Source organism: Phalaenopsis equestris, unplaced genomic scaffold (genome assembly GCF_001263595.1).
Source record: "Phalaenopsis equestris unplaced genomic scaffold, ASM126359v1 Scaffold000002, whole genome shotgun sequence".
In the NCBI taxonomy this organism is placed as follows: Eukaryota; Viridiplantae; Streptophyta; class Magnoliopsida; order Asparagales; family Orchidaceae; genus Phalaenopsis; species Phalaenopsis equestris.
Genome location: NW_018164444.1, coordinates 20,614,062 through 20,625,871, shown reverse-complemented (window position 1 = coordinate 20,625,871; position 11,810 = coordinate 20,614,062). Strand labels below are relative to the sequence as shown.

Here is an 11,810-nt window from a genome sequence, read left to right as displayed (position 1 = left end):
TTCAAGATTTCAAAGTTTAAGTTTTCACGACTGGACATGGGGAAAATCAAATGGGAATGACTCAAAATAGGAACAATTAAAGAAAAGTAGGAGAAGAAAGAAAAGTAGGAGATATCACAGATCCAGGAGAAACCCCGGAGATCTCGCAACTATCATATTGTTTGGCTTTATGTCTTTGAAATGATGTTTATTTGATATTTCAATCCTGCAAATTATTTAGAATTTAGGACTTATGTTTTCACAATATCGGACTGTGAAAATAGTCTAAAAGACAGGAGGATTTAAACTGTACCGTACGGTAACCTCGGAATCCTAAAACGTTAGGACTTATAATTATACAACAGAGTTGTACAGAAAGCCTAGAAAGCCTAAAGAGTGATTAAAGAGTGATCCTATGGGTTGTTATTTAAACTAAGGAAAGTGTATAGTGTTGTGAAAATGTTTATGTGATGAGAAGATGTTTTGCTGTTGCAGATCCACCTGGAATTTGTTCCTCGTCGCGCTGCCCATGTTGTTCGCTCCAAACTCTTTGTAGTAGCATCTCCTGGTTTAGTTTTAGTTTTGAAAATGCTCCTAACCACTAGGTTATCCTAAACTAAGGCATAGTATATCAAAGTAACTAAACATGCAATGTGAAAGAAAAGTAACAATGTACTGTACAGTAAAGAGAAAAGACAATATAACATGCTGAAAGAAGAGCATAACGTGCTATAAAGAGTAATATAACATGTTGGGGAAGCAGTATAACATGCTTTAAAATAAAATGTTGTAATATAAATTAAATTTGTACACCTGGTAGGTTCATAACTCCTTTAAGTTTAACTAGTATGCGCTCTACAAAAGAGGAAAGTATGACCTGAAAAAAGGACTTAACAGAAACAGGTAAATTGTAGGAAAAAGATAAACAAATAAATGAAACACAATATCACATATAAAAGACCAAGAATAGAAAATTTTTATGTTATATTGGGATGTCCCCAATTGCCAGGAGGATTTGAGTGTAACACAAACTCAAATCCCGGAGTATTGGGTTTCAGTTTTGGTCAAATTAAGGTAAGAATTTCATTATTTAATTTAATTAAATCAGTCACGAGTCACAATCTAGTGCACCCTCGTGCCTAGTGTCCTACTTATCTCCTAAACTGAGATTAGATATTTGGATTTCTTAGGGTCATTTGAAAATTAAGATGATAAACTATCTCTTAAGTTGTGCTTCTAAGATCTAGGATGTCTGCACTTTAGTTTAAACTTGAAGTGTCCTAAAGTGTCTAATCTCAATTAAGTGTCTTTCCACTAACCCTCAAACATCTATAGATCCAGTTTAGCTCGCTATCAGGCTCCTAAAACCTAGGGGTAAACTCATAGTTTTGGCAAAAGAGTTGTGAGTTGAGCTTCAATCCTAGTTAAAGGAATTGAATTTTAAATTGATTCAAAGCTTAAGGGATCTAAGTGCAAGTCCACTAATCTCTCAATCGTTATCTAAATTCTCATTTCTTCCGATTCCAACTAGTCTTCCAATTTGCAATTCATTTTTCCTTATATAAAAGAAAAGGTGGATTGTTCGTTACTCTATCTCCTCTTTAGATTCTATCATCCAAAAAATTCAAATTTCAATTTTAATTTTCTCACATTTTCTCTTTCCAATATTTAAATTCGTTAAAAGGAAAATGATCGGATCAATCCCGAGGACGATATCCTTTCCAAATGTCAATTTTGCGCATTTCCAAACCCCTATTGAATTAAATTTATATCAATCCCATACTTTCTTCAAAATGAAATTATATAAACTTTTTTTATTTCACAAGTCACCAAACCATCTCCAAACAAACCCAAAAAAGCTCACAAGTAAAGCCAAAAAGGGAGATAAAATGCCACCAAACCAGCCCCAAATAAACCAGCTTTAAAGCAATGGTAGAAAATCCCGAACCGAGCCAGTTAATTCAGCTCAAAAAACGAAGGCAGAAAACTTCAAACCAGCTCAATTGATTCAGCTCAAAAACGAAGGCAGAAAACCCCAAAAGAATCAAAGTCAAAACTTCGTTTAATATAGGTATATCTTCAGCCAACATTTAATCCAACAAGAAGGTAAATCCGATCTCATTAAATGAACTAAAATAGGGTCTTTTAAACAAATCGTTCGCCCCCCAAGCCTACCTACGGCAAGACAATGAAGCAATGACACCATAAATGAGGAGAACGCTCGGCCTCAAGGAAGAGAAGCGTCGGCCAGGTGGAAACCCTTGATTGGAGACTCGCTCGGTCAAGCGGAGATCAAAGAGGCTGCGAACCGACAATGGAATGCCGCGTGTGAGGAGGCGAGTCTTCTCATGCGCGAATGGCAGAGGAGATGCGAGAGCTAGGGCACGAGGAGGAGCGGTCGCGGGAGCTAGGGCACGAGCGACGAGCCAGGCTTCAATCGAGAGTATGGAGTGTTTTAATCGGGTTTATGCAAGCCAGTGAAAACCTAAATAAGGTTAGATTAAATATGATTTAAGAAAATATTTAAGATTTTGAAAAAATAAAATTTTAATTTGTGTTTCACCCATGCATAAAAGAGTTAATTTACACATCTTAATTCGTGTGAAATAATTGCAAATTGGACACCCCTTTTAGGTAATTTCGACATTCCGGACGCTCCGGCGCAGTTCATTTTGCCATCAGAGGTCGCTTCGACGAATTCATCGATTTGCGTGCCAATTTTCTAATGTCGAAAATATGACAATATGGGTGTCCTTTCCTACCAAAATTGGTGTCTCGGACGCGCTGGCGCGGTCCATTTTGTCGTCGGAGGTCATCCGGAGAAGTTCGCATTTTCACCCGTCCTTTAGGCTTAATTGAAATCCGATTTAGTGCAATTTTGTGAACTTTGTGTATTTAGTGTGTGTATGTGACAAAAAAAAGTCGTGACGATATTTTCTTAAGGCTTGAAGTCCTATTAGGAACTTTTCCCTTGAGTCTTCGCAAAATAACCTATAACTGCTCGTTCATAAGACGATGGTCTTGTGCCAAAAATACTATGCATCAAAGGAAAATAAAAATTGGTTAGGATTTTCTAAAAGCATGGGTATCAATTCTAATTTTCTAAGACGATCAATAAGAACTCCTAGAACTAGATCCTAGGCTCTAAGGAGGAGAAGAGTAGACCTCACAAAAATGAGGTCAACAGCATGTAATCATATCTATATCTAATGTCATTGTCCATTGTTCATATGCTAGAGATCATTTTGACGCTAAAACATATGTGAAAAGAGAAGGCACAAGAAAAGGTTGACAAAAAGGTCAAGGACAAGAAAAAAATGTGATGTAAATCTGTCATGGTTCAATGAAATCTCCAAAAAAGAACAAAACGTTGTACTTTTACTCAGAGAACACCTTCGATGTTAGAAACTTGACTATGACATTGTTTGATGACAAGTGAACAATATAAGTATAGATCATGAAGCTTAGATGTCTTTACTTGCAAGGTAGATAAAGATACAGTAGAGAAGGAATCAAAAAAGTAAAAAGAAGACGGGCACAAACAAATTATTAAAATGAATGCCTCAGAAAAAAGAAGACATGTGGCAATGAGAGAGTAGAAAGAAATAATGACCCGCAGTTATCAATTGCTAGAATTCAGGATTTTAGGGCAAAGAGAGTCGGACTTATAAAGGTAAAGATAAACAAAAAATGAAAGAAATGCCATTTAGTTGCTCGAAAATCAACCATCATTCTTTTTATAACTGAAAAACTGCTATTTCTAGAAGTAAATATAAATTCATGCACATTTTACCTTGAAATGCAAAGTCTTAACCACAAATGGCCATTTTACCACTAACTGTGAAACAACAAATAAGAAAAAAATAGCTTGAAACGAAAACTTTCATAAACACTAATGTGAAATAGTAAATACCATAATCATGGTAAACAACAAAATACCAAATAAAATAGGATAAAGTTCGCACAAATAAGAGCACGAGAATGGTAATAGGAATCTTGCACCAACAAAAACACTTGGAGAATTTATTTTTCGACAATATGCTTTAACAAAGCAGTAATATAAATGCATAAACAAAAATCTATAAGTAATTCTTATAAGAATGTATTCCGGTTCCCGCTGATGATATGCCAGTAAACATAATAGGGAAATACAAAATAATAAATTTCATAAACAGAGAAAACAAAGCAGAAAATAAATCTTGGCAATTTTCAAACCTGCTCATTAGCAGTAGCAGAAAGACCACCAACGTAAACACGACGAGCATGCCGAGTAGCCTGATACTAACAATATGGTTGTTTTAGACACCGCATTTTTTATAATTGACATGGAATAATAAAGAATTGAGAATCAAACCTGTTGTGTCATAGCTTGCACAGGCATCAATGGAATAGTTGGGAACTGAACCTAATCAATAATAAAAAGAAAGTCATTGCAATATTAACCAACATAAAATCGACAATAAATGATAGGCATACACCTGTCCTGCTCCCAAAAGAAACATATTGGGAAGCATTCCAGGAACAGCAGCAGTTGTCCCAGGTACCTGGCCTGTAAAACAAAATTAGGCTACAAAAAACACACTGTTTACAATATTAGCAGAAATTTTGCACGGCATCATCTTTTCCTCATGGATGAGAGATACGCCCTGAGCTCCCTATGACATTATCACAAAAAAAAGCAACATATCACTTCCAATTTCATAATAAAATATTTGCAAGACTACCAAAAAAGAAACACTCCTGGTTTGAAGACGAACAAGACATCAAATAGGTGCTCATTCCTCCTTGTACATTAAAGCTACAGTAGTCAGCTCGCAGCCATTGGCAGTAGGGAATTGCCTTATCAAAACAACATTATACAAAGAACAAACAAAAAACAACAAAGCAATAACAACCAAAAAAAAAAAAACCCCTTCAGCTTCAGAGTCAAGTTGTTGAACAAAAATGAAAAAGAAGGTTACGTGAGGCATCCACAACTAGATAATGCATAGAGTGACAGCTTACCCGATAAAAGCATGCATCATCACACAATTCTGCAGCAATTACCAGAAAAGCTCAAAATGAAAATAGAAGACAAAAATTTAGTACGTACCTGGAACAGAAACATTGGGCATCATGATCGGCGGTGGCATGTCGAACCCACTGGTTCGTTTACTGCACCAAAAGAGCATAAAAAATGTTTCAAAGGGACAGAACAACATTAATGCATGAAAATATGCACACACAAATAAGAAAAGAGGGTAGAACATAAACAAAAACCAACAAAAAATAATACGAAAACATGCTTTCACACAAGGTGCACATTCCATTTTCAGCATAAAAACATTAACACAAGTTGCATACAGTCAAATATGCACCTATATACAACTAATTCGAACGATATCGACATACTCTGCAACAAGGTAATGTTGAATTCCACCAGAGGAGTACGCATCATCTGGAAGCAAATTACAGATTCATGTTATACTACAGAATCAAAGTAGCAGGAAAATTTTCAGCCAAAAATATATCCTATTTGACTGGTTCACCATATGAATTAGAGAGTTTTATTAGAAAACTTGCATCCTAATCCAGCACATGGACTCAAGCCAAGAGTCATGACTAGAGAAAAATCTGGACTGAGCCCAAATTACGGATTACATTCTGAATCAAGTTTCCTTATTCCTTTATTCCCTCTATTCATACTTCCAAGCAAAGGCGTAGCTACAGTGGGCGCACTGGGGCCCATGCCCCACTAGCCCAGCCCACTTAAATAAGTTTAATACATGTTTTCTTTTTTTATAAATTATAAATTGCTAATCATGTGTTGACCTCATTTTTAGTGAGGTCTAGTTTTCCTCTTACGATTTAGGGTCTAGCCTTAGGGTTCTCCCTTTGACTATCTTAGAGTCTTAGAAATGGAACCCGCCTCATTTTAGAAATTCAACCTACCTCTTTACCCTTTTGGAGTTTCGCATGTGTGGTATCAGCCTCTAGCACTAAGGAGGTTGAAACTAACATGAGGAAACCCAAACGGAGTCCTTATATGCATAATTTCCAAGAAGCCCTATGATTGTTTTATGCATAATTTCCAACTTCACGTGCACAAACTTCGCAATTCAGAGAGTCGGTACGTTTGATCACTACAATTCACATCATCACATCATTTGCACCGTTATTTTCCGAAAACTTAAATAATTTTTTTAAAAAAAATCGATCGCGGACCAGAATTTAGACGAGAATCGAATTTGACGCGTTTTCGACCCGATCGTTGACGAGGTTATTTGAATGACCCCAGATGACGAAACGGAATGCGTCATCGCGTCTGGAACGTCGATTTTAGCTAGAAAAAACACTTATTTTGCTAAGGAGCTGCACATGAATAAATTGCACGAAATTTGTCATTTTTTTAAATAAAAAAAATCCTTATTTTAAAATCCCTAACCCTCGCTCACGCCTCTCGCCTCATCTCTTTCCCGCACGCGAGCCCGGCCAAGCATATTGTCTCCATTCACGTTCGCGAAACCTAGCCGAGCCGACCGAACTCCCTCTTCCTAGCGAGAGATCGGCCCGCGGTCCCTCTCCCGTGCTCCAATCTCTGACAAAAGTTTCCATCTGTGCCGCTCTGCTTCCACCTGCTCCCTCCTCTACCTAAAAGCTCTGCCTCTATCGTCGTCTTCACCCCACGCGACTCTCGTCGCTTTTCTTGGCTCGGCTCACCGTCCAGGTGAATGAAGGTAACTCCTTCTCGTTCCCCTTTGCTATAAAAACCCCACTTGAGGAAGGGTTTTGGGTTGGCAAAAAAAAAAGAAAAAACAGAAGAGGGGAGGTGCTGCAGAAATTCCCTGGCTTGGTGTTTGCTCGCTCTTCGAGCTCCGTAGCTTGTTCCCCCTGTTATTTCTTTTAGGTCAGCCGAGTAAGGTAGGCCCTCTCCCTTCTCTTCTTTCATTTTCGGTTTTACTTTGCTAACATAAATTACGTGAGGGAGGGGAGGCTACTATTGAGAATTTGGAGGTAATTGTTTTATTTTATTTACCCTATGTCTGCTCTCTGATTTCATGGTTGCATTCTTCTCATCCATACGTTCATAAACTGCCTATTAAATAGTTGGTTCCCATTTGAGGATATCTAGCTGCTGCATGGAAAGTTGTTTGAGGATTTGTTTCAACTTTAGTTAAAACTGTTTGGGCTTTTTTTTTTTTTTTTTTTTTTTTTTTTTTTTTTTTTTTTTTTTTTTTTTTTTTTTTTTTTTATGGTGCTTGGTTTGAAAGTTTGATTGATCCGATTAACCGAGTTTCATTACAGTTTAGTCTCAATAAAATTGGTTGGTAAGAGATTTATATATAGCACCATTTAATTTCTGGATGTTTAAGTGTATAACATTTGAATAAAAAATGATATCTTAGTTTCATATATTTGCTGCTTGGAGTCTTGCTTTCCTTGCTAGATCACTCCTGGTAGTTTACAGATTTTAGTATGACGAGACAAAGCCAGTCCCTAATAACCATATCTTCTGCATACGAACTGATCTAATCCTAATTATCGGTTGGAATTATATGGATTATGCTCTTTGTAACAGGTTAATTTAGTGGCTTCCTTTGTGAATATGCTGAAGTAAATTTTAAACCTTAAGGACTGCAGTGATTCTTCTTGTTTCCTAGTCTATCGATTGATAAACACTGATAAAGTGGACATAATGTATTGATGGAGATTTGGTTGATGGCAAAGTTCAATGGGAAAACTTTTCAATATAAAAGCTTGCACTTCACATGTTTTCCTTCTATCAGCAGCACCTAATTCCCTCGTATTTACATGCATACCACCCAAATTTTTGTACCTTTACATATCTAACACCTAAATTTTACTTTTTTTACATTTATGTCATCCAAGTCTTTTAAATTTTGCAAATTATATATTAAGGTGGCATGTATGCAAAATGTGAGTTTTGGGTGTTAGATACGTAAATCAATATGAATTGTGTGGCAGGTATGTAAAGTTTGAATTTATGTGCTCTATGTGTAAATTCATGAGAATTGAGAGGTGGGATATATTTAATGTAGATGCATCTTCATGCCTAAAACGTTTGGAATTACACATTGCTTTGGGAGGTTTTTGGGGCGGTTATTGAGGCTATGATTTGGCTCTATTTTGGCGAGGTTTTGGGCTGCAGTTTGGCTCTATTTTGAAGAGAGTGGTGTACCCGTTTTAGTATAGTTTTGGCGCTTTTATACATCGGTTTGGGCACTTTAAGTGCTAATTTATGGAAGCTTTCATACATCAATTTGAGCACTTTAAATGCTGATTTTTTAGGCTTATACGCACCTTTTGGGACTGATTTGGTCATTGTTTTGAAAGAATTTATACGTTTTTAAGCCGATTTACTTGCGGTTTTGCCCCTTTGTTTTGTGGATTTCTTTTTAAAAGTGAGCCAGCTTCCTTCTCCGTTGATTTGTTTTTATTATAATGATTAAGTCAAAAATAGAAATTTTTTATTTAATTATTTGGAAAAAACTTAAAATATATTTGATGATTAGTTAAAAAACACTTTATTGATGGTAAAACACCTTAAATCACTTCAAGCTCAAGTTAAAGTGTAGGCTTCCTAAATTTTATAAACACACCCTAAGTGAGTTCATCTACCTAATTTTCAAATGAATGATGAAACTAGGCGTTTGACCTCAATTCATAAGTTAGTTAAAACACTAGGCACGAAGATACATCAAAATGTGGTTCATAACTTCCTTTTAATTAAATCAAGTAGTGAAATTTCTGTCATGACTTAACCTACAGTGAAACTCAATGCTCCGAAATTTGAGTTTGAGCCTTACACTCAAATTCTCCTGGAAATTGAGGACATTCCTAATGTCACATTTAGTCACATACTCCTGGTTTTTTATATATGACATCTTGTTTTGTTTTACTCATTCGTGTTTTTTTATTATGATTTTCTTATACCGGATTTTCTAGCAATTTGTTTAAGTTTCCTGCAATTTGGTTTAAGTTTCCTGCAATTTGTTGCAATTTGTTGTTCTTCTTATTGCATTATTTACTTTAATGCACTTGTTAAACTCCTTGGGTAGAGAACTACTGGACATATGTTAGGAGGTACATCGTGCCCTTGAGACCCAACAATAATTATACTTGCAAATACAAAACAGAAACTAAACTTGGAGTCGCTATAGTTTGGAGCTTGAAACAAGTCTTCGTGGGCAGCACGACGGAGAAACAGCAGATGGAACAGCAGATGGAGGATGCAGCAGATGGAGGATGACGATCTACAACAGCATATTTTTTCTTAGAATTAAATAACAAGTCATACGACTTCGAGGTAGTCTACCTAACGCGACATAAATCCTCACTTTATCTTTTAGGTCTTTGCACAGTCATGTTGTGCAATTTAAGCTCTAATTCGTTTTAGGTTCCGAGGTTGTCATCCGATACGACATAAACTCTCATATCTTTCAGGCTATTTGTATGACCGTGTCACACAAATATAAGTCTTAAATAATAAAATTGGTAGGATAAAACATAAAAAAAACATCTTCTCAAAATTGAAGCCAAACAATAGGATAGTTTGGGAAGTTACCGAGGTTCTTCATCAAGATCTGTGACATCCCCTATTTTTCTTTCCTTTGATTCCAAAAATAAATGTTTCTATTTGGTCCATTTCCCCACTTGAATTTTCTATATCCAACATTGAAAACCCCAAACTTTGAATTCATGAAGATAGAAACCTCCGATCATCATCGAGATTTCTTTTAAATGACTCAATCATTTGAGAGGTAATTAACTATAGGGATTTGCCTCTATATAGAGCTTTAAGAGCACAGATAATATAAATCTTATTTAATTCTTAATATTAGATAGGGGTTCCTTGTCGGTCAACATAAAAGTTCGTAGACTAAAACGGATGTTATAATTTTTTTAGTTTATTTAATTAATCACCACCAGCAAGTTGTGTTTATCCTTCAAGGTAAATATATTACTTACGGTTGTGCTCGATCATTTAAACTATTGCAGATATGAGATCGATTCAGTCTTGCATTTTTAAAAATTAAAATATTACTTTTTCTAAAATATATATATTAAATTAAACATTTTTTTAAAATCGGGCGTCAGGATATCCATTCCGGCGGCCGACAATTTTTAATTTTTTTTAAAACGACCGACATCATGCCTACCTGTACTCCAGCAAAGTCCTTACTTCACAGGCATCGCACACCAGCTCACCATCAATATTGCCTCGCTGCTCTCCGATCTATTCCCTCTCGAGGATGGCACCACCCCAGATCCCGGACCAGGCTTTTCCACAAATTGCATTACCAACGAGGCTTAGCAGCCTTAGAATCAGGGTGCATGCAATGATCTCAACTGCATTCAATGCTCTAAAATTCTGCTCGTGCAGTGCCGTGATTCCTTAATGTAGTGTTTATTTGTTGATTACCAGCACAAAAAATATTATTTCTCAGCTGTTGTTATATTTCAAAGTTGAACAACTGAATTAATTGAACGTGCAATTGTGCCATGTTTCTTCCTATTTACTTTTAAATTGATCTCATACATACGCTAAGCTGATGATTAGGGTTGTAAACGAGTCGAGCTTGAGCGAGCTCAAGCTTGGCCTGTGTTCGACTCGTTCGAAATAGTTCGTGTTTGAAATCGGCTCGTGTTCGAAATTGGTTCGTGAACAGTGTGTTCTTGTTCGGCTCGATTTAAATATTTATGTTCGTGTTCGACTCGTGTTCGGCCCGAAATTGGATTGTTAAATTAAATTAAAAAAATAAATGTAAAGTGTGGGATTCGAACCTGGACCAAATATATACAAATAAATAATTAACCGCATTAACACATGAGATGTTATGATTTAAACTTAGATATAAATAAATATAATATATTATTATATAAATAATATATGTAATATATTATTATATAAAAAAATTATAGAAAGTTTTTATTTCGAACTAAAACGAGAATATGCATGTACGGCTCGTTTATAATTCGAGCTTTAAAAATTTGTTCATGTTCAGCTCGTTTGCTTAACGAACGAGTCGAACACGAGCTACTTAACGAGCCGAACACGAGCTGTTCGCCAACAACGACCATTTCTTGACAGCCCTACTGATGATCTTTTGCAAATTTGTGATTATACTCTACTCTTCCTTTTTAATTGATCTCATTCACAAGCTTCTCCCTTGCAGTTAAATTTGCTCTTCATTTCAGGTTAATTTGGAAGAATTAAAGCAAATCCAACTTTTGCTTTGGGATGAATATAAATGTTTTGACTAATATATTTTTGCTTGTCCTCTTGAAGTTAATAGTGAGAAGAATAATAAATAAAAATTTTAACCATCAAAAATCAATCTGCTATTGGTTAAATTAGTTAAGATTAGATCCATGATTAATACGTGACTTGTTCAGCACTCTCCAATAAACATGTCTTCAACTATTTTCTAGCGTTCCTAGCTATTTTCTTCAAAAATAATGAATCAAAGTGTCCACCATAATTAAGTTAAGGAAATCAATAAATAATTTTGACATTCAGATTCATGTTTATAATAACCATATCACAAGAATAAATCACTAGATTAATTAAAAAGCATATTAAAGGGAAAAAAATAAAGTGATATTGGAGTTAACTCAAACCACAATAGAAAAAGCAAATTGGTGGTTACCATCTCGGACAATTGAAAGGGGAAAATACAACACATGCAACATGCAAACTCGTATTAGAGCGGAGCCGAGGTGATGGGGATGACAAATTAGGAGCTTGGAGATATGGCGACAAGGTAAGGAAGGGGTTTCTCGGCGATGGAAGAAGGGCGTCAGCGATTATGGGCAGCTGGAACAGCAGG

At 35.9% G+C, this 11,810-nt stretch overlaps 1 protein-coding gene across 6 annotated transcripts in view; it reads right to left on the bottom strand.

Annotated features, from left to right (window-relative positions):
- Positions 1–11,810, bottom strand: part of LOC110024290 (splicing factor U2af large subunit B-like) — a 48,564-nt gene that overhangs the window by 24,769 nt on the left and 11,985 nt on the right. The window contains exons 4-7 of one of the 6 annotated variants that reach the window (XM_020724188.1): positions 4,737–5,133; positions 4,458–4,634; positions 4,334–4,384; positions 4,195–4,260 (exon numbers count right to left, since the gene is read on the bottom strand). In XM_020724188.1, coding sequence (XP_020579847.1) covers positions 4,195–4,260; positions 4,334–4,384; positions 4,458–4,493 — 153 coding nt within the window. In that variant the 5' untranslated portion in view covers positions 4,494–4,634; positions 4,737–5,133. Of the gene's footprint in view, positions 1–4,194; positions 4,261–4,333; positions 4,385–4,457; positions 5,134–11,810 lie in introns of those variants that run through there. The other 5 variants (XM_020724197.1, XM_020724172.1, XM_020724179.1 and 2 more) reach the window with 5 other exon arrangements.